Source organism: Trichomonas vaginalis, chromosome II (genome assembly GCF_026262505.1).
Source record: "Trichomonas vaginalis G3 chromosome II, whole genome shotgun sequence".
NCBI lineage: Eukaryota > Parabasalia > Trichomonadida > Trichomonadidae > Trichomonas > Trichomonas vaginalis.
In genome coordinates, this window is record NC_067204.1 from 16,026,675 (window position 1) to 16,046,189 (window position 19,515).

At 31.0% G+C, this 19,515-nt stretch overlaps 4 protein-coding genes and 8 pseudogenes across 12 annotated transcripts; all 12 read right to left on the reverse strand.

The window, feature by feature from the left end:
• Positions 1-1,685: 1,685 nt before the first annotated feature.
• TVAGG3_0553200 lies at positions 1,686-2,148 on the reverse strand (annotated as a pseudogene). Its single transcript has one exon — positions 1,687-2,148. A coding segment is annotated over exon 1 (462 nt).
• Positions 2,149-3,325: 1,177 nt separating this feature from the next.
• On the reverse strand, positions 3,326-3,726 carry TVAGG3_0553210 (annotated as a pseudogene). Its single transcript has one exon. A coding segment is annotated over exon 1 (401 nt).
• Positions 3,727-5,437: 1,711 nt separating this feature from the next.
• Positions 5,438-6,398, reverse strand: TVAGG3_0553220 (annotated as a pseudogene). The gene has a single exon. A coding segment is annotated over exon 1 (961 nt).
• A 611-nt stretch (positions 6,399-7,009) lies between these two features.
• On the reverse strand, positions 7,010-8,060 carry TVAGG3_0553230 (annotated as a pseudogene). Its single transcript has one exon. A coding segment is annotated over exon 1 (1,051 nt).
• Positions 8,061-8,821: 761 nt separating this feature from the next.
• TVAGG3_0553240 lies at positions 8,822-9,036 on the reverse strand (annotated as a pseudogene). The gene has a single exon. A coding segment is annotated over exon 1 (215 nt).
• Positions 9,037-11,455: 2,419 nt separating this feature from the next.
• On the reverse strand, positions 11,456-12,139 carry TVAGG3_0553250 (annotated as a pseudogene). Its single transcript has one exon. A coding segment is annotated over exon 1 (684 nt).
• A 508-nt stretch (positions 12,140-12,647) lies between these two features.
• TVAGG3_0553260 lies at positions 12,648-13,007 on the reverse strand (annotated as a pseudogene). The gene has a single exon. A coding segment is annotated over exon 1 (360 nt).
• A 3,129-nt stretch (positions 13,008-16,136) lies between these two features.
• TVAGG3_0553270 (Ankyrin repeat family) lies at positions 16,137-16,263 on the reverse strand (the record flags this gene model as incomplete). Its single annotated transcript, XM_051238218.1, has 1 exon — positions 16,137-16,262. A coding segment is annotated over one exon (126 nt), but the record flags the coding sequence as incomplete, so codon positions are not given.
• A 269-nt stretch (positions 16,264-16,532) lies between these two features.
• On the reverse strand, positions 16,533-16,829 carry TVAGG3_0553280 (cyclin-dependent kinase inhibitor 2C-related family; the record flags this gene model as incomplete). Its single annotated transcript, XM_051238219.1, has 1 exon — positions 16,533-16,829. A coding segment is annotated over one exon (297 nt), but the record flags the coding sequence as incomplete, so codon positions are not given.
• A 198-nt stretch (positions 16,830-17,027) lies between these two features.
• On the reverse strand, positions 17,028-17,187 carry TVAGG3_0553290 (cyclin-dependent kinase inhibitor 2C-related family; the record flags this gene model as incomplete). The annotated part of the gene is made up of 1 exon (XM_001284979.2): positions 17,028-17,186. A coding segment is annotated over one exon (159 nt), but the record flags the coding sequence as incomplete, so codon positions are not given.
• Positions 17,188-18,610: 1,423 nt separating this feature from the next.
• On the reverse strand, positions 18,611-18,854 carry TVAGG3_0553300 (annotated as a pseudogene). Its single transcript has one exon. A coding segment is annotated over exon 1 (244 nt).
• Positions 18,855-18,999: 145 nt separating this feature from the next.
• Positions 19,000-19,415, reverse strand: TVAGG3_0553310 (cyclin-dependent kinase inhibitor 2C-related family; the record flags this gene model as incomplete). The annotated part of the gene is made up of 1 exon (XM_001281778.2): positions 19,000-19,413. A coding segment is annotated over one exon (414 nt), but the record flags the coding sequence as incomplete, so codon positions are not given.
• Between the last annotated feature and the right edge of the window lie 100 nt (positions 19,416-19,515).

The following is a 19,515-nucleotide window of genomic DNA, read 5'->3' on the forward strand; positions in this document are numbered from 1 at the left end:
TATCAGATGTCTGATATTATATCCCAATAGATATAGTATATGCTTCATGTAGAGTGCATTATTACGATCGGCAAAAGATATCAAATTTCATTACATTGGATTTTCAATTCAAACTAACTTTAAATAGTATAAATTTACTATTTATTGAAAATGAATTAAATAATCTAAATTTTTAAAATAAAAATCATGGAGAAATCGTAAACTTTTATCTATTCAGGCTAAGTAGTAAAAAGATTAATTCATATCATAAAAATATCTATTTGTTTATAATCTTTATAGTTTTCTCCAAATCATAAGACATCAGTTTCGAGAAATGAAATATTCAATAGAATGATTTAGTTTGGATCAGATTTAAATAATGATTTACCAACCAAAATCTTAGTTTGATATGAAAATTGTAAATATAAATATATTTTTTCCACGAACCTCTCGTTTGTTATGAAAAAGTCTTAAGTCTCTGTCTGAAGTAGTGCCAAATATTTGACGACATAAGAATTCTATATCAAATGAATACTTCCATGTTTAGTTGCTTGATGTCATTATAATGATGTTAAATATTTCTGATTGGACAACTATTGAAGATAATGTAACAATCATAATTTCAATTATGTTTGCTTTCGCTTTAATTCCATTCGAGGATATCAAACAACTTGTCTCTTCTCTTTTTTAACAATCTCTAGTATGTTTGTGTTTTGATCTTAGTTTTCAGGGTTTGATATAGGCCAAAGAGTTCATCTCTCCAGTTCTATTTGATAATTTAATACTCGGCAATTTTGAAGTAAAATCATTGCAAACTTCGATTTCCCTGACATTAAAAACCCATGGTTAAAGATTTTATACTTGGAAAACTTATCAGTTCGTTTTAGAGATTTAATAATTACATATATGGCTGCCAAAGAGAACAGACTTCAATATTCACATTTCCTCATCCATGAGGATGTTTGCACATTACTTGAGAATCAAAAAGTCTAAACCACTCTCCTAGACAGAGAAGGTTTGAAAGAATTCTTTGTGTTAGATAGTTCATAATTGTGTTATATATACAATAACATACATCCCTCTAAGCATGGTTTTTATTTGCTTGGTATTGAAAATAATAGATGTCTATGAGCGAATTTCAAAATATTTCTTTATTGATATCAAAATAAAATAAAATAAATAAAAAAAAGGAACCAGTTGTTATCGCAGATCTTTGAGTCTTATTTCGACAGACCAACAGAGAATTTGCAAGTTACAACGATTTGGACTGTTTTCATTAACTCTCTGATTTTGTCAAGATCCGAACATCATAAATTTTTAAGTTGATTCGAGGATAGGTACAAAATATCAATAAGGAAAAATAAAAATGAGATGTATATTATCAGTCAAATAATCAAAAGATTGTTTTAAATATTTCATTATAGCCTTTGTCAGATGAGGAACAAAGTTAATAATCAGATGTTGATTATTTAATAGAATTTTCTTATGTCATTGATATTTATACCATGCGAAATAAGAAGTTCGGCTGTTTCTTTACGATTATTTAATGCTGCAAAATGAAGAGCGGTTTTTCCATCATTATTTTTTTCATTGATATTTATACCATGCGAAATAAGAATTTCGGCTATTTCTCTATTATTATAAAATGCTGCAATATGAAGAGCGGTTTGTCCATCATTATCTTTTTCATTGATATTTATACCATGCTAAATAAGAATTTCGGTTGTTTCTTTATCTATATAACGTGTTGCTTTATGAAGAGCGGTTTGTCCAATATTATCTTTTTCATTGATATTTATACCATGCGAAATAAGAAGTTCGGCTATTTCTCTATTATTATAAAATGCTGCAATATGAAGAGCGGTTCTTCCATCATTATCTTTTTCATTGATATTTATACCATGCGAAATAAGAAGTTCGGCTGTTTCTCTACTATTTTCTAGTGCTGCATCAAAAAGAGCGGTTTTTCCATCATTATCTTTTTCATTGATATTTATACCATGCGAAATAAGAAGTTCGGCTGTTTCTCTACTATTTTCTAGTGCTGCATCAAAAAGAGCGGTTTTTCCATCATTATCTTTTTCATTGATATTTATACCATGCGAAATAAGAAGTTCGGCTGTTTCTTTACGATTATTTAATGCTGCAAAATGAAGAGCGGTTCTTCCATCATTATCTTTTTCATTGATATTTATACCGTGTGAAATAAGAAGTTCGGCTATTTCTCTATTATTATAAAATGCTGCAATATGAAGAGCGGTTTGTCCATCATTATCTTTTTCATTGATATTTATACCATGCTAAATAAGAATTTCGGTTGTTTCTTTATCTATATAACGTGTTGCTTTATGAAGAGCGGTTTGTCCAATATTATCTTTTTCATTGATATTTATACCATGCGAAATAAGAAGTTCGGCTGTTTCTCTACTATTTTCTAGTGCTGCATCAAAAAGAGCGGTTTGTCCATCATTATCTTTTTCATTGATATTTATACCATGCGAAATAAGAAGTTCGGCTGTTTCTCTACTATTTTCTAGTGCTGCATCAAAAAGAGCGGTTTTTCCATCATTATCTTTTTCATTGATATTTATACCATGCGAAATAAGAAGTTCGGCTGTTTCTCTACTATTTTCTAGTGCTGCATCAAAAAGAGCGGTTTTTCCATCATTATCTTTTTCATTGATATTTATACCATGCGAAATAAGAAGTTCGGCTGTTTCTCTACTATTTTCTAGTGCTGCATCAAAAAGAGCGGTTTTTCCATCATTATCTTTTTCATTGATATTTATACCATGCGAAATAAGAAGTTTGGCTATTTCTCTATTATTATAAAATGCTGCAATATGAAGAGCGGTTCTTCCATCATTATCTTTTTCATTGATATTTATACCATGCGAAATAAGAAGTTTGGCTATTTCTCTATTATTATAAAATGCTGCAATATGAAGAGCGGTTTTCCATCATTATCTTTTTCATTGATATTTATACCATGCGAAATAAGAAGTTCGGCTGTTTCTCTACTATTTTCTAGTGCTGCATCAAAAAGAGCGGTTTTTCCATCATTATCTTTTTCATTGATATTTATACCATGCGAAATAAGAAGTTCGGCTGTTTCTCTACTATTTTCTAGTGCTGCATCAAAAAGAGCGGTTTTTCCATCATTATCTTTTTCATTGATATTTATACCATGCGAAATAAGAAGTTCGGCTGTTTCTCTACTATTTTCTAGTGCTGCATCAAAAAGAGCGGTTTTCCATCATTATCTTTTTCATTGATATTTATACCATGCTAAATAAGAATTTCGGCTGTTTCTTATCTATATAACGTGTGCTATGAAGAGCGGTTTTCCATCATTATCTTTTTCATTGATATTTATACCATGCGAAATAAGAATTTCGGCTATTTCTCTTTATTATAAAATGCTGCAATATGAAGAGCGGTTTTCTTCCATCATTATCTTTTTCATTGATATTTATACCATGCGAAATAAGAAGTTCGGCTGTTTCTCTACTATTTTCTAGTGCTGCATCAAAAAGAGCGGTTTTCCATCATTATCTTTTTCATTGATATTTATACCATGCGAAATAAGAAGTTCGGCTGTTTCTCTACTATTTTTAGTGCTGCATCAAAAAGAGCGGTTTTCCATCATTATCTTTTTCATTGATATTTATACCATGCGAAATAAGAAGTTCGGCTGTTTCTACTATTATAATGCTGCAAAATGAAGAGCGGTTCTTCCATCATTATCTTTTTCATTGATATTTATACCGTGTGAAATAAGAAGTTCGGCTATTTCTCTACTATTATAAAATGCTGCCTCAAAAAGAGCGGTTTGTCCATCATTATCTTTTTCATTGATATTTATACCATGTGAAATAAGAAGTTCGGCTATTTCTCTACTATTATAAAATGCTGCCTCAAAAAGAGCGGTTTGTCCATCATTATCTTTTTCATTGATATTTATACCATGCTAAATAAGAAGTTTGGCTGTTTCTCTACTATTTTCTAGTGCTGCATCAAAAAGAGCGGTTTTTCCATCATTATCTTTTTCATTGATATTTATACCATGCGAAATAAGAAGTTCGGCTGTTTCTTTACGATTATTTAATGCTGCAAAATGAAGAGCGGTTCTTCCATCATTATCTTTTTCATTGATATTTATACCATGCTAAATAAGAATTTCGGCTGTTTATTTATCTATATAACGTGTTGCTTTATGAAGAGCGGTTTGTCCAATATTATCTTTTTCATTGATATTTATACCATGCGAAATAAGAAGTTCGGCTGTTTCTCTACTATTTTCTAGTGCTGCATCAAAAAGAGCGGTTTTTCCATCATTATCTTTTTCATTGATATTTATACCATGCGAAATAAGAAGTTCGGCTGTTTCTCTACTATTTTCTAGTGCTGCATCAAAAAGAGCGGTTTTTCCATCATTATCTTTTTCATTGATATTTATACCATGCGAAATAAGAAGTTCGGCTGTTTCTCTACTATTTTCTAGTGCTGCATCAAAAAGAGCGGTTTTTCCATCATTATCTTTTTCATTGATATTTATACCATGCGAAATAAGAAGTTCGGCTGTTTCTCTACTATTTTCTAGTGCTGCATCAAAAAGAGCGGTTTTTCCATCATTATCTTTTTCATTGATATTTATACCATGCGAATTAAGAAGTTTGGCTATTTCTCTATATTATAAAATGCTGCCTCAAAAAGAGCGGTTTTTCCATCATTATCTTTTTCATTGATATTTATACCATGCGAAATAAGAAGTTCGGCTGTTTCTCTACTATTTTCTAGTGCTGCATCAAAAAGAGCGGTTTTTCCATCATTATCTTTTTCATTGATATTTATACCATGCGAAATAAGAAGTTCGGCTGTTTCTCTACTATTTTCTAGCTGCATCAAAAGAGCGGTTTTCCATCATTATCTTTTTCATTGATATTTATACCATGCGAAATAAGAAGTTCGGCTGTTTCTCTACTATTTAATGCTGCAAAATGAAGAGCGGTTTTTCCATCATTATCTTTTTCATTGATATTTATACCGTGTGAAATAAGAAGTTCGGCTATTTCTCTACTATTATAAATGCTGCCTCAAAAAGAGCGGTTTTGTCCATCATTATCTTTTTCATTGATATTTATACCATGTGAAATAAGAAGTTCGGCTATTTCTCTATTATAAAATGCTGCTCAAAAAGAGCGGTTTGTCCATCATTATCTTTTTCATTGATATTTATACCATGCTAAATAAGAAGTTCGGCTGTTTCTCTACTATTTTCTAGTGCTGCTCAAAAAGAGCGGTTTTCCATCATTATCTTTTTCATTGATATTTATACCATGCGAAATAAGAAGTTCGGCTGTTTCTTTACTATTATAATGCTGCAAATGAAGAGCGGTTTTCCATCATTATCTTTTTCATTGATATTTATACCATGCTAAATAAGAATTTCGGCTGTTTCTTTATTATATAAATGCTGCATGAAGAGCGGTTTTCCATCATTATCTTTTTCATTGATATTTATACCATGCGAAATAAGAATTTCGGCTATTTCTCTATTATATAAAATGCTGCAATATGAAGAGCGGTTCTTCCATCATTATCTTTTTCATTGATATTTATACCATGCGAAATAAGAAGTTCGGCTGTTTCTCTACTATTTTCTAGTGCTGCATCAAAAAGAGCGGTTTTTCCATCATTATCTTTTTCATTGATATTTATACCATGCGAAATAAGAAGTTCGGCTGTTTCTCTACTATTTTCTAGTGCTGCATCAAAAAGAGCGGTTTTTCCATCATTATCTTTTTCATTGATATTTATACCATGCGAAATAAGAAGTTCGGCTGTTTCTCTACTATTTTCTAGTGCTGCATCAAAAAGAGCGGTTTTTCCATCATTATCTTTTTCATTGATATTTATACCATGCGAAATAAGAAGTTCGGCTGTTTCTCTACTATTTTCTAGTGCTGCATCAAAAAGAGCGGTTTTTCCATCATTATCTTTTTCATTGATATTTATACCATGCGAAATAAGAAGTTTGGCTGTTTCTCTACTATTTTCTAGTGCTGCATCAAAAAGAGCGGTTTTTCCATCATTATCTTTTTCATTGATATTTATACCATGCGAAATAAGAAGTTCGGCTGTTTCTCTATTATTATAAAATGCTGCAAAATGAAGAGCGGTTCTTCCATCATTATCTTTTTCATTGATATTTATACCATGCGAAATAAGAAGTTCGGCTGTTTCTCTACTATTTTCTAGTGCTGCATCAAAAAGAGCGGTTTTCCATCATTATCTTTTTCATTGATATTTATACCATGCGAAATAAGAAGTTCGGCTGTTTCTCTACTATTTTCTAGTGCTGCATCAAAAAGAGCGGTTTTTCCATCATTATCTTTTTCATTGATATTTATACCATGCGAAATAAGAAGTTCGGCTGTTTCTTTACATTATAAAATGCTGCAAAATGAAGAGCGGTTCTTCCATCATTATCTTTTTCATTGATATTTATACCGTGTGAAATAAGAAGTTCGGCTATTTCTCTACTATTATAAAATGCTGCCTCAAAAAGAGCGGTTTGTCCATCATTATCTTTTTCATTGATATTTATACCGTGTGAAATAAGAAGTTCGGCTATTTCTCTACTATTATAAAATGCTGCCTCAAAAAGAGCGGTTTGTCCATCATTATCTTTTTCATTGATATTTATACCATGCGAAATAAGAAGTTCGGCTATTTCTCTACTATTATAAAATGCTGCCTCAAAAAGAGCGGTTTGTCCATCATTATCTTTTTCATTGATATTTATACCATGCGAAATAAGAAGTTCGGCTGTTTCTCTACTATTTTCTAGTGCTGCATCAAAAAGAGCGGTTTTTCCATCATTATCTTTTTCATTGATATTTATACCATGCGAAATAAGAAGTTCGGCTGTTTCTTTACTATTATTAATGCTGCAAAAAAGAGCGGTTTTTCCATCATTATCTTTTTCATTGATATTTATACCATGCTAAATAAGAATTTCGGCTGTTTCTTTACTATATAACGTGCTTGCATGAAGAGCGGTTTGTCCATCATTATCTTTTTCATTGATATTTATACCATGCGAAATAAGAAGTTTCGGCTATTTCTCTATTATTATAAAATGCTGCAAAAAAGAGCGGTTTTTCCATCATTATCTTTTTCATTGATATTTATACCATGCGAAATAAGAAGTTCGGCTGTTTCTCTACTATTTTCTAAATGCTGCATCAAAAAGAGCGGTTTTCCATCATTATCTTTTTCATTGATATTTATACCATGCGAAATAAGAAGTTCGGCTGTTTCTCTACTATTTTATAGTGCTGCATCAAAAAGAGCGGTTTTCCATCATTATCTTTTTCATTGATATTTATACCATGAAATAAGAAGTTCGGCTGTTTCTCTTACTATTATAAAATGCTGCAAATGAAGAGCGGTTTTCCATCATTATCTTTTTCATTGATATTTATACCATGCGAAATAAGAAGTTCGGCTATTTCTCTATTATTATAAAGCTGCAATCAAAAAGAGCGGTTTGTCCATCATTATCTTTTTCATTGATATTTATACCATGCGAAATAAGAATTTCGGCTGTTTCTCTATTTATTATAATGCTGCAAAATGAAGAGCGGTTTTCCATCATTATCTTTTTCATTGATATTTATACCATGTGAAATAAGAAGTTCGGCTATTTCTCTATTATTATAAAATGCTGCTCAAAAAGAGCGGTTTTCCATCATTATCTTTTTCATTGATATTTATACCATGCGAAATAAGAATTCGGCTGTTTCTCTATTATTATAAAATGCTGCAAAATGAAGAGCGGTTTTCCCATCATTATCTTTTTCATTGATATTTATACCATGCGAAATAAGAAGTTCGGCTGTTTCTCTACTATTATAAAATGCTGCTCAAAAGAGCGGTTTTTCCATCATTATCTTTTTCATTGATATTTATACCATGTGAAATAAGAAGTTCGGCTATTTCTCTACTATTATAAAATGCTGCTCAAAAAGAGCGGTTTGTCCATCATTATCTTTTTCATTGATATTTATACCATGCTAAATAAGAATTTCGGCTGTTTCTTTATTATAAAATGCTGCAAAAGAGCGGTTTTCCATCATTATCTTTTTCATTGATATTTATACCATGTGAAATAAGAAGTTCGGCTATTTCTCTATATTATAAAATGCTGCAAAAAGAGCGGTTTTCCATCATTATCTTTTTCATTGATATTTATACCATGTGAAATAAGAAGTTCGGCTATTTCTCTACTATTATAAAATGCTGCTCAAAAAGAGCGGTTTGTCCATCATTATCTTTTTCATTGATATTTATACCATGTGAAATAAGAAGTTCGGCTATTTCTCTACTATTATAAAATGCTGCTCAAAAAGAGCGGTTTTCCATCATTATCTTTTTCATTGATATTTATACCATGCTAAATAAGAATTTCGGCTGTTTTATTATCTATATAAATGCTGCATGAAGAGCGGTTTTCCATCATTATCTTTTTCATTGATATTTATACCATGCGAAATAAGAAGTTCGGCTGTTTCTTTACTATTATTTAATGCTGCAAAATGAAGAGCGGTTTTCCATCATTATCTTTTTCATTGATATTTATACCATGCGAAATAAGAAGTTCGGCTGTTTCTCTATTATTATAAAATGCTGCTCAAAAAGAGCGGTTTTCCATCATTATCTTTTTCATTGATATTTATACCATGCGAAATAAGAAGTTCGGCTTTCTCTACTATTATAATGCTGCAAAAAAGAGCGGTTTTCCATCATTATCTTTTTCATTGATATTTATACCATGCTAAATAAGAAGTTCGGCTGTTTCTCTACTATTTTCTAGTGCTGCATCAAAAAGAGCGGTTTTCCATCATTATCTTTTTCATTGATATTTATACCATGCGAAATAAGAAGTTCGGCTATTTCTCTACTATTATTCTAAAATGCTGCATCAAAAAGAGCGGTTTTCCATCATTATCTTTTTCATTGATATTTATACCATGCGAAATAAGAAGTTCGGCTGTTTCTCTACTATTATAAAATGCTGCATCAAAAAGAGCGGTTTTTCCATCATTATCTTTTTCATTGATATTTATACCATGCGAAATAAGAAGTTTGGCTGTTTCTCTATTATTATAAAATGCTGCAATGAAGAGCGGTTTTCCATCATTATCTTTTTCATTGATATTTATACCATGCGAAATAAGAAGTTCGGCTATTTCTCTATTATTATAAAATGCTGCAAAAAAGAGCGGTTTTCCATCATTATCTTTTTCATTGATATTTATACCATGCGAAATAAGAAGTTCGGCTGTTTCTCTACTATTTTCTAGTGCTGCATCAAAAGAGCGGTTTTTCCATCATTATCTTTTTCATTGATATTTATACCATGCGAAATAAGAAGTTCGGCTGTTTCTCTACTATTTTCTAGTGCTGCATCAAAAAGAGCGGTTTTCCATCATTATCTTTTTCATTGATATTTATACCATGCGAAATAAGAAGTTCGGCTGTTTCTCTACTATTTTCTAGTGCTGCAAAAAGAGCGGTTTTCCATCATTATCTTTTTCATTGATATTTATACCATGCGAAATAAGAATTCGGCTGTTCTTACTTATATAATGCTGCATGAAGAGCGGTTTTTCCATCATTATCTTTTTCATTGATATTTATACCATGCGAAATAAGAAGTTCGGCTATTTCTCTATATTATAAAATGCTGCAAAAAGAGCGGTTTTCCATCATTATCTTTTTCATTGATATTTATACCATGCGAAATAAGAAGTTCGGCTGTTTCTCTACTATTTCTAGTGCTGCATCAAAAAGAGCGGTTTTCCATCATTATCTTTTCCATTGATATCTATATCATGTGAAATAAGAATTTCGGCTGTTTCTTTCCTATTATTAATTGCTGCATCAAAAAGAGCGGTTTGTCCATTATTATCTTTTTCATTGATATTTATACCATGCGAAATAAGAAGTTTGGCTGTTTCTTTACTATTGTGACTTGCTGCAAAATGAAGAGCGGTTCTTCCATCATTATCTTTTTCATTGATATTTATACCGTGTGAAATAAGAAGTTTGGCTATTTCTCTATTATTATAAAATGCTGCAATATGAAGAGCGGTTCTTCCATCATTATCTTTTTCATTGATATTTATACCATGCGAAATAAGAAGTTCGGCTGTTTCTCTACTATTTTCTAGTGCTGCATCAAAAAGAGCGGTTTGTCCATCATTATCTTTTTCATTGATATTTATACCATGCGAAATAAGAAGTTCGGCTGTTTCTCTACTATTTTCTAGTGCTGCATCAAAAAGAGCGGTTTTTCCATCATTATCTTTTTCATTGATATTTATACCATGCGAAATAAGAAGTTCGGCTGTTTCTCTACTATTTTCTATTGCTGCATCAAAAAGAGCGGTTTTTCCATCATTATCTTTTTCATTGATATTTATACCATGCGAAATAAGAATTTCGGCTGTTTCTTTACGATTATTTAATGCTGCAAAATGAAGAGCGGTTCTTCCATCATTATCTTTTTCATTGATATTTATACCGTGTGAAATAAGAAGTTCGGCTATTTCTCTACTATTATAAAATGCTGCCTCAAAAAGAGCGGTTTGTCCATCATTATCTTTTTCATTGATATTTATACCGTGTGAAATAAGAAGTTCGGCTATTTCTCTACTATTATAAAATGCTGCATCAAAAAGAGCGGTTTTTCCATCATTATCTTTTTCATTGATATTTATACCATGCGAAATAAGAAGTTCGGCTGTTTCTTTACGATTATTTAATGCTGCAAAATGAAGAGCGGTTCTTCCATCATTATCTTTTTCATTGATATTTATACCATGCTAAATAAGAATTTCGGCTGTTTCTTTATCTATATAATGCTGCTATGAAGAAGCGGTTTTCCATCATTATCTTTTTCATTGATATTTATACCATGCGAAATAAGAAGTTTCGGCTATTTCTCTATTATTATAAAATGCTGCAAATGAAGAGCGGTTTTCCATCATTATCTTTTTCATTGATATTTATACCATGCGAAATAAGAAGTTCGGCTGTTTCTCTACTATTTTCTAGTGCTGCATCAAAAAGAGCGGTTTTCCATCATTATCTTTTTCATTGATATTTATACCATGCGAAATAAGAAGTTCGGCTGTTTCTCTACTATTTTTAGTGCTGCATCAAAAAGAGCGGTTTTCCATCATTATCTTTTTCATTGATATTTATACCATGCGAAATAAGAAGTTCGGCTGTTTCTTACTATTTTATGCTGCATCAAAAAGAGCGGTTTTCCATCATTATCTTTTTCATTGATATTTATACCATGCGAAATAAGAAGTTCGGCTGTTTCTCTACTTATTTTCTATGCTGCATCAAAAAGAGCGGTTTTTCCATCATTATCTTTTTCATTGATATTTATACCATGCGAAATAAGAATTTCGGCTGTTTCTTTACGATTATTTAATGCTGCAAAATGAAGAGCGGTTCTTCCATCATTATCTTTTTCATTGATATTTATACCGTGTGAAATAAGAAGTTCGGCTATTTCTCTACTATTATAAATGCTGCCTCAAAAAGAAGCGGTTTGTCCATCATTATCTTTTTCATTGATATTTATACCATGCGAAATAAGAATTTCGGCTGTTTCTCTACTATTATTAAATGCTGCAAAATGAAGAGCGGTTTTCCATCATTATCTTTTTCATTGATATTTATACCGTGTGAAATAAGAGTTCGGCTATTTCTCTACTATTATAAAATGCTGCTCAAAAAGAGCGGTTTGTCCATCATTATCTTTTTCATTGATATTTATACCATGCGAAATAAGAAGTTCGGCTGTTTCTCTACTATTATAAAATGCTGCAAAAAGAGCGGTTTTCCATCATTATCTTTTTCATTGATATTTATACCATGTGAAATAAGAATTCGGCTGTTTCTCTACTTATTATAAAATGCTGCAAAAGAAGAGCGGTTTTCCATCATTATCTTTTTCATTGATATTTATACCGTGTGAAATAAGAAGTTCGGCTATTTCTCTACTATTATAAAATGCTGCCTCAAAAAGAGCGGTTTGTCCATCATTATCTTTTTCATTGATATTTATACCATGCGAAATAAGAAGTTTCGGCTATTTCTCTACTATTATAAATGCTGCTCAAAAAGAGCGGTTTGTCCATCATTATCTTTTTCATTGATATTTATACCATGCGAAATAAGAATTTCGGCTGTTTCTCTATTATTATAAAATGCTGCATGAAGAGCGGTTTGTCCATCATTATCTTTTTCATTGATATTTATACCATGTGAAATAAGAAGTTCGGCTATTTCTCTATTATTATAAAATGCTGCAAAAATGAAGAGCGGTTTCCATCATTATCTTTTTCATTGATATTTATACCATGCGAAATAAGAAGTTCGGCTATTTCTCTACTATTATAAAATGCTGCTCAAAAAGAGCGGTTTGTCCATCATTATCTTTTTCATTGATATTTATACCATGTGAAATAAGAAGTTCGGCTATTTCTCTACTATTATAAAATGCTGCTCAAAAAGAGCGGTTTGTCCATCATTATCTTTTTCATTGATATTTATACCATGCAAATAAGAAGTTCGGCTATTTCTTTATCTATTATAACTGTCAAAGAGCGGTTTGTCCATCATTATCTTTTTCATTGATATTTATACCATGCGAAATAAGAATTCGGCTATTTCTCTATTATTATAAAATGCTGCAAAAAAGAGCGGTTTTCCATCATTATCTTTTTCATTGATATTTATACCGTGTGAAATAAGAAGTTCGGCTATTTCTCTACTATTATAAAATGCTGCCTCAAAAAGAGCGGTTTGTCCATCATTATCTTTTTCATTGATATTTATACCGTAAATAAGAAGTTCGGCTATTTCTCTACTATTATAAAATGCTGCCTCAAAAAGAGCGGTTTTCCATCATTATCTTTTTCATTGATATTTATACCATGCGAAATAAGAAGTTCGGCTGTTTCTCTACTATTATAGTGCTGCATCAAAAAGAGCGGTTTTCCATCATTATCTTTTCATTGATATTTATACCATGTGAAATAAGAAGTTCGGCTATTTCTCTACTATTATAAAATGCTGCTCAAAAAGAGCGGTTTGTCCATCATTATCTTTTTCATTGATATTTATACCATGCGAAATAAGAATTTCGGCTGTTTCTCTATTATTATAAAATGCTGCAAAATGAAGAGCGGTTTTCCATCATTATCTTTTTCATTGATATTTATACCATGCGAAATAAGAAGTTCGGCTATTTCTCTACTATTATAAAATGCTGCCTCAAAAAGAGCGGTTTTCCATCATTATCTTTTTCATTGATATTTATACCATGCGAAATAAGAAGTTCGGCTGTTTCTCTACTATTATAATGCTGCTCAAAAAGAGCGGTTTTCCATCATTATCTTTTTCATTGATATTTATACCATGTAAGAATTTCGGCTGTTTCTTACTATTATATAATGTGCCATGAAAAGAGCGGTTTTCCATCATTATCTTTTTCATTGATATTTATACCATGCGAAATAAGAATTTCGGCTGTTTTCTCTATTATTATAAAATGCTGCAAAATGAAGAGCGGTTTTCCATCATTATCTTTTTCATTGATATTTATACCATGCGAAATAAGAAGTTCGGCTGTTTCTCTATATTATAATGCTGCAAATGAAGAGCGGTTTTCCATCATTATCTTTTTCATTGATATTTATACCATGCGAAATAAGAATTTCGTGTATTATTTAATGCTGCAAAAAGAGAGAGCGGTTTTCCATCATTATCTTTTTCATTGATATTTATATATGCGAAATAAGAAGTTCGGCTATTTCTCTACTATTATAAAATGCTGCATCAAAAAGAGCGGTTTGTCCATCATTATCTTTTTCATTGATATTTATACCATGCGAAATAAGAAGTTCGGCTATTTCTCTACTATTATAAATGCTGCTCAAAAAGAGCGGTTTTGTCCATCATTATCTTTTTCATTGATATTTATACCATGCGAAATAAGAAGTTCGGCTGTTTCTTACTATATAATGCTGCAAAGAGCGGTTTCCATCATTATCTTTTTCATTGATATTTATACCATGCGAAATAAGAAGTTTCGGCTGTTTCTCTATATTATAAAATGCTGAATGAAGAGAGCGGTTTTCCATCATTATCTTTTTCATTGATATTTATACCATGCGAAATAAGAAGTTTGGCTATTTCTTTACTATTTTATATGCTGCAAAGAAGAGCGGTTTTCCATCATTATCTTTTTCATTGATATTTATACCATGCGAAATAAGAAGTTTGGCTGTTTCTCTACTATTTATGCTGCATCAAAAAGAGCGGTTTTCCATCATTATCTTTTTCATTGATATTTATACATGCGAAATAAGAAGTTCGGCTGTTTCTCTACTATTTCTAGTGCTGCATCAAAAAGAGCGGTTTTCCATCATTATCTTTTTCATTGATATTTATACCGTGCGAAATAAGAAGTTCGGCTATTTCTCTACTATTATTAGTGCTGCTCAAAAGAGCGGTTTTCCATCATTATCTTTTTCATTGATATTTATACCATGCGAAATAAGAAGTTCGGCTTTTCTCTACTATTTTAGTGCTGCATCAAAAAGAGCGGTTTTCCATCATTATCTTTTTCATTGATATTTATACCATGCGAAATAAGAAGTTCGGCTGTTTCTCTACTATTATGCTGCCTCAAAAAGAGCGGTTTGTCCATCATTATCTTTTTCATTGATATTTATACCATGCGAAATAAGAATTTCGGCTGTTTCTCTATTATTATAAAAATGCTGCAAAAAGAGCGGTTTTCCATCATTATCTTTTTCATTGATATTTATACCATGCGAAATAAGAATTTCGGCTGTTTCTCTATTATTATAAAATGCTGCAAATGAAGAGCGGTTTTCCATCATTATCTTTTTCATTGATATTTATACCATGCGAAATAAGAAGTTCGGCTGTTTCTTACATTATTATTGCTGCAAATGAAGAGCGGTTTTCCATCATTATCTTTTTCATTGATATTATACCATGTGAAATAAGAAGTTCGGCTGTTTCTCTATTATAATGCTGCTCAAAAAGAGCGGTTTTCCATCATTATCTTTTTCATTGATATTTATACCATGCGAAATAAGAAGTTCGGCTGTTTTCTTTACTATTTATTGCTGCAAAATGAGAGCGGTTTTTCCATCATTATCTTTTTCATTGATATTTATACCATGCGAAATAAGAAGTTCGGCTATTTCTCTATTTATTATAAAATGCTGCATCAAAAAAGCGGTTTTCCATCATTATCTTTTTCATTGATATTTATACCATGCGAAATAAGAAGTTTCGGCTGTTTCTTTACTATTTAGTGCTGCATAAAAGAGCGGTTGTCCATCATTATCTTTTTCATTGATATTTATACCATGCGAAATAAGAAGTTCGGCTGTTTCTCTACTATTTAGTGCTGCAAAAAAGAGCGTTTTTCCATCATTATCTTTTTCATTGATATTTATACCATGCGAAATAAGAAGTTCGGCTGTTCTCTTACTATTTCTATGCTGCTATGAAAGCGGTTTTCCATCATTATCTTTTTCATTGATATTTATACCATGCGAAAAGAATTCGGCTGTTTCTTACTATTATTAATGCTGCAAAAGAAGAGCGGTTTCCATCATTATTTTTCATTGATATTTATACCATGTGAAATAAGAAGTTCGGCTGTTTCTACTATTATATAAATGCTGCATAAAGAGCGGTTTTTCCATCATTATCTTTTTCATTGATATTTATACGTGTGAAATAAGAAGTTTCGGCTATTTCTCTACTATTATATAAATGCTGCAAAAAGAGCGGTTTTCCATCATTATCTTTTTATTGATATTTTACCATGCGAAATAAGAAGTTCGGCTATTTCTCTAATTATTTAAATGCTGCAAAAGAAAGCGTTTTCCATCATTATCTTTTTCATTGATATTTATACCATGCGAAATAAGAAGTTCGGCTATTTCTCTACTATTATAAAATGCTGCCTCAAAAAGAGCGGTTTGTCCATCATTATCTTTTTCATTGATATTTATACCATGCTAAATAAGAATTTCGGTTGTTTCTTTATCTATATAACGTGTTGCTTTATGAAGAGCGGTTTGTCCAATATTATCTTTTTCATTGATATTTATACCATGCGAAATAAGAAGTTTGGCTGTTTCTTTACTATTGTGACTTGCTGCAATATGAAGTGCGGTTTTTCCATCATTATCTTTTTCATTGATATTTATACCATGCGAAATAAGAAGTTTGGCTGTTTCTTTACTATTGTGACTTGCTGCAAAATGAAGAGCGGTTCTTCCATCATTATCTTTTTCATTGATATTTATACCGTGTGAAATAAGGAGTTCGGCTATTTCTCTACTATTATAAAATGCTGCCTCAAAAAGAGCGGTTTGTCCATCATTATCTTTTTCATTGATATTTATACCATGCTAAATAAGAAGTTTGGCTGTTTCTCTACTATTTTCTAGTGCTGCATCAAAAAGAGCGGTTTTTCCATCATTATCTTTTTCATTGATATTTATACCGTGTGAAATAAGAAGTTCGGCTATTTCTCTACTATTATAAAATGCTGCCTCAAAAAGAGCGGTTTGTCCATCATTATCTTTTTCATTGATATTTATACCATGCGAAATAAGAATTTCGGCTGTTTCTCTATTATTATAAAATGCTGCAAAATGAAGAGCGGTTCTTCCATCATTATCTTTTTCATTGATATTTATACCGTGTGAAATAAGAAGTTCGGCTATTTCTCTACTATTATAAAATGCTGCCTCAAAAAGAGCGGTTTGTCCATCATTATCTTTTTCATTGATATTTATACCATGCGAAATAAGAAGTTCGGCTATTTCTCTACTATTATAAAATGCTGCCTCAAAAAGAGCGGTTTGTCCATCATTATCTTTTTCATTGATATTTATACCATGCTAAATAAGAATTTCGGTTGTTTCTTTATCTATATAACGTGTTGCTTTATGAAGAGCGGTTTGTCCAATATTATCTTTTTCATTGATATTTATACCATGCGAAATAAGAATTTCGGCTATTTCTCTATTATTATAAAATGCTGCAAAATGAAGAGCGGTTCTTCCATCATTATCTTTTTCATTGATATTTATACCATGCGAAATAAGAAGTTCGGCTATTTCTCTATTATTATAAAATGCTGCAATATGAAGAGCGGTTTTTCCATCATTATCTTTTTCATTGATATTTATACCATGCGAAATAAGAATTTCGGCTGTTTCTTTACGATTATTTAATGCTGCAAAATGAAGAGCGGTTCTTCCATCATTATCTTTTTCATTGATATTTATACCGTGTGAAATAAGAAGTTCGGCTATTTCTCTACTATTATAAAATGCTGCCTCAAAAAGAGCGGTTTGTCCATCATTATCTTTTTCATTGATATTTATACCATGCGAAATAAGAAGTTCGGCTATTTCTCTACTATTATAAAATGCTGCCTCAAAAAGAGCGGTTTGTCCATCATTATCTTTTTCATTGATATTTATACCATGCTAAATAAGAATTTCGGCTGTTTATTTATCTATATAACGTGTTGCCTTATGAAGAGCGGTTTGTCCAATATTATCTTTTTCATTGATATTTATACCATCGAAATAAGAAGTTTCGGCTGTTTCTTTACTATTGTGACTTCTGCAAAATAAGAGCGGTTTTCCATCATTTCTTTTTCATTGATATTTATACCATGCGAAATAAGAAGTTTGGCTGTTTCTTTACTATTTGACTTGCTGCAATATGAAGAGCGGTTTTTTCCATCATTATCTTTTTCATTGATATTTATACCATGCGAAATAAGAAGTTTTGGCTGTTCTTTACTATTGGACTTGCTGCAAAATGAAGAGCGGTTTTTCCATCATTATCTTTTTCATTGATATTTATACCATGCGAATAAGAAGTTCGGCTGTTTCTCTACTATTTTCTAGTGCTGACTCAAAAGAGCGGTTTTTCCATCATTATCTTTTTCATTGATATTTATACCATGCGAAATAAAGAAGTTCGGCTGTTTTCTACTATTTTTCTAGTGCTGTCATTTTTTTATAAAAGAGCGGTTTTTTCCATCATTATCTTTTTCATTGTATTTATATACCTATGCGAAATAAGAAGTTCGGCTTTTCTCTCTATTATTATAAATGTGCTTGCCTGTTTCATAAATTGATTCTTGTTTGGTCCATTTCTATTGTTTTAATCTTTGTTTCATTGTATTGTTATTTTATGGTAGAGTTTTCTCATGTGTAAATGGGTTTTTTTTATATTAATTTCTTTTTTTGTTTTCTTTTTTTATCTATATTTTATCTGTTTCTTTTTGAAGTAGCGTTGGTCTCATATATATCTTTTTCATTGATATTTATACCGATGTGAAATAAGAAGTTCGGCTATTTCTCTATTATTATAAAATGCTGCCTCAAAAAGAGCGGTTTTTCCATCATTATCTTTTTCATTGATATTTATACCATGCGAAATAAGAAGTTCGGCTGTTTCTCTACTATTTTAAAATGCTGCATCAAAAAGAGCGGTTTTTCCATCATTATCTTTTTCATTGATATTTATACCATGCGAAATAAGAAGTTCGGCTGTTTCTCTACTATTTTCTAGTGCTGCATCAAAAAGAGCGGTTTTTCCATCATTATCTTTTTCATTGATATTTATACCATGCGAAATAAGAAGTTCGGCTGTTTCTCTACTATTTTCTAGTGCTGCATCAAAAAGAGCGGTTTTTCCATCATTATCTTTTTCATTGATATTTATACCATGCGAAATAAGAAGTTCGGCTGTTTCTCTACTATTTTCTAGTGCTGCATCAAAAAGAGCGGTTTTTCCATCATTATCTTTTTCATTGATATTTATACCATGCTAAATAAGAATTTCGGCTGTTTATTTATCTATATAACGTGTTGCTTTATGAAGAGCGGTTTGTCCAATATTATCTTTTTCATTGATATTTATACCATGCGAAATAAGAATTTCGGCTATTTCTCTATTATTATAAAATGCTGCAAAATGAAGAGCGGTTTTTCCATCATTATCTTTTTCATTGATATTTATACCATGCGAAATAAGAAGTTTGGCTATTTCTCTATTATTATAAAATGCTGCAATATGAAGAGCGGTTTTTCCATCATTATCTTTTTCATTGATATTTATACCATGCGAAATAAGAATTTCGGCTGTTTCTTTACGATTATTTAATGCTGCAAAATGAAGAGCGGTTCTTCCATCATTATCTTTTTCATTGATATTTATACCGTGTGAAATAAGAAGTTCGGCTATTTCTCTACTATTATAAAATGCTGCCTCAAAAAGAGCGGTTTGTCCATCATTATCTTTTTCATTGATATTTATACCGTGTGAAATAAGAAGTTCGGCTATTTCTCTACTATTATAAAATGC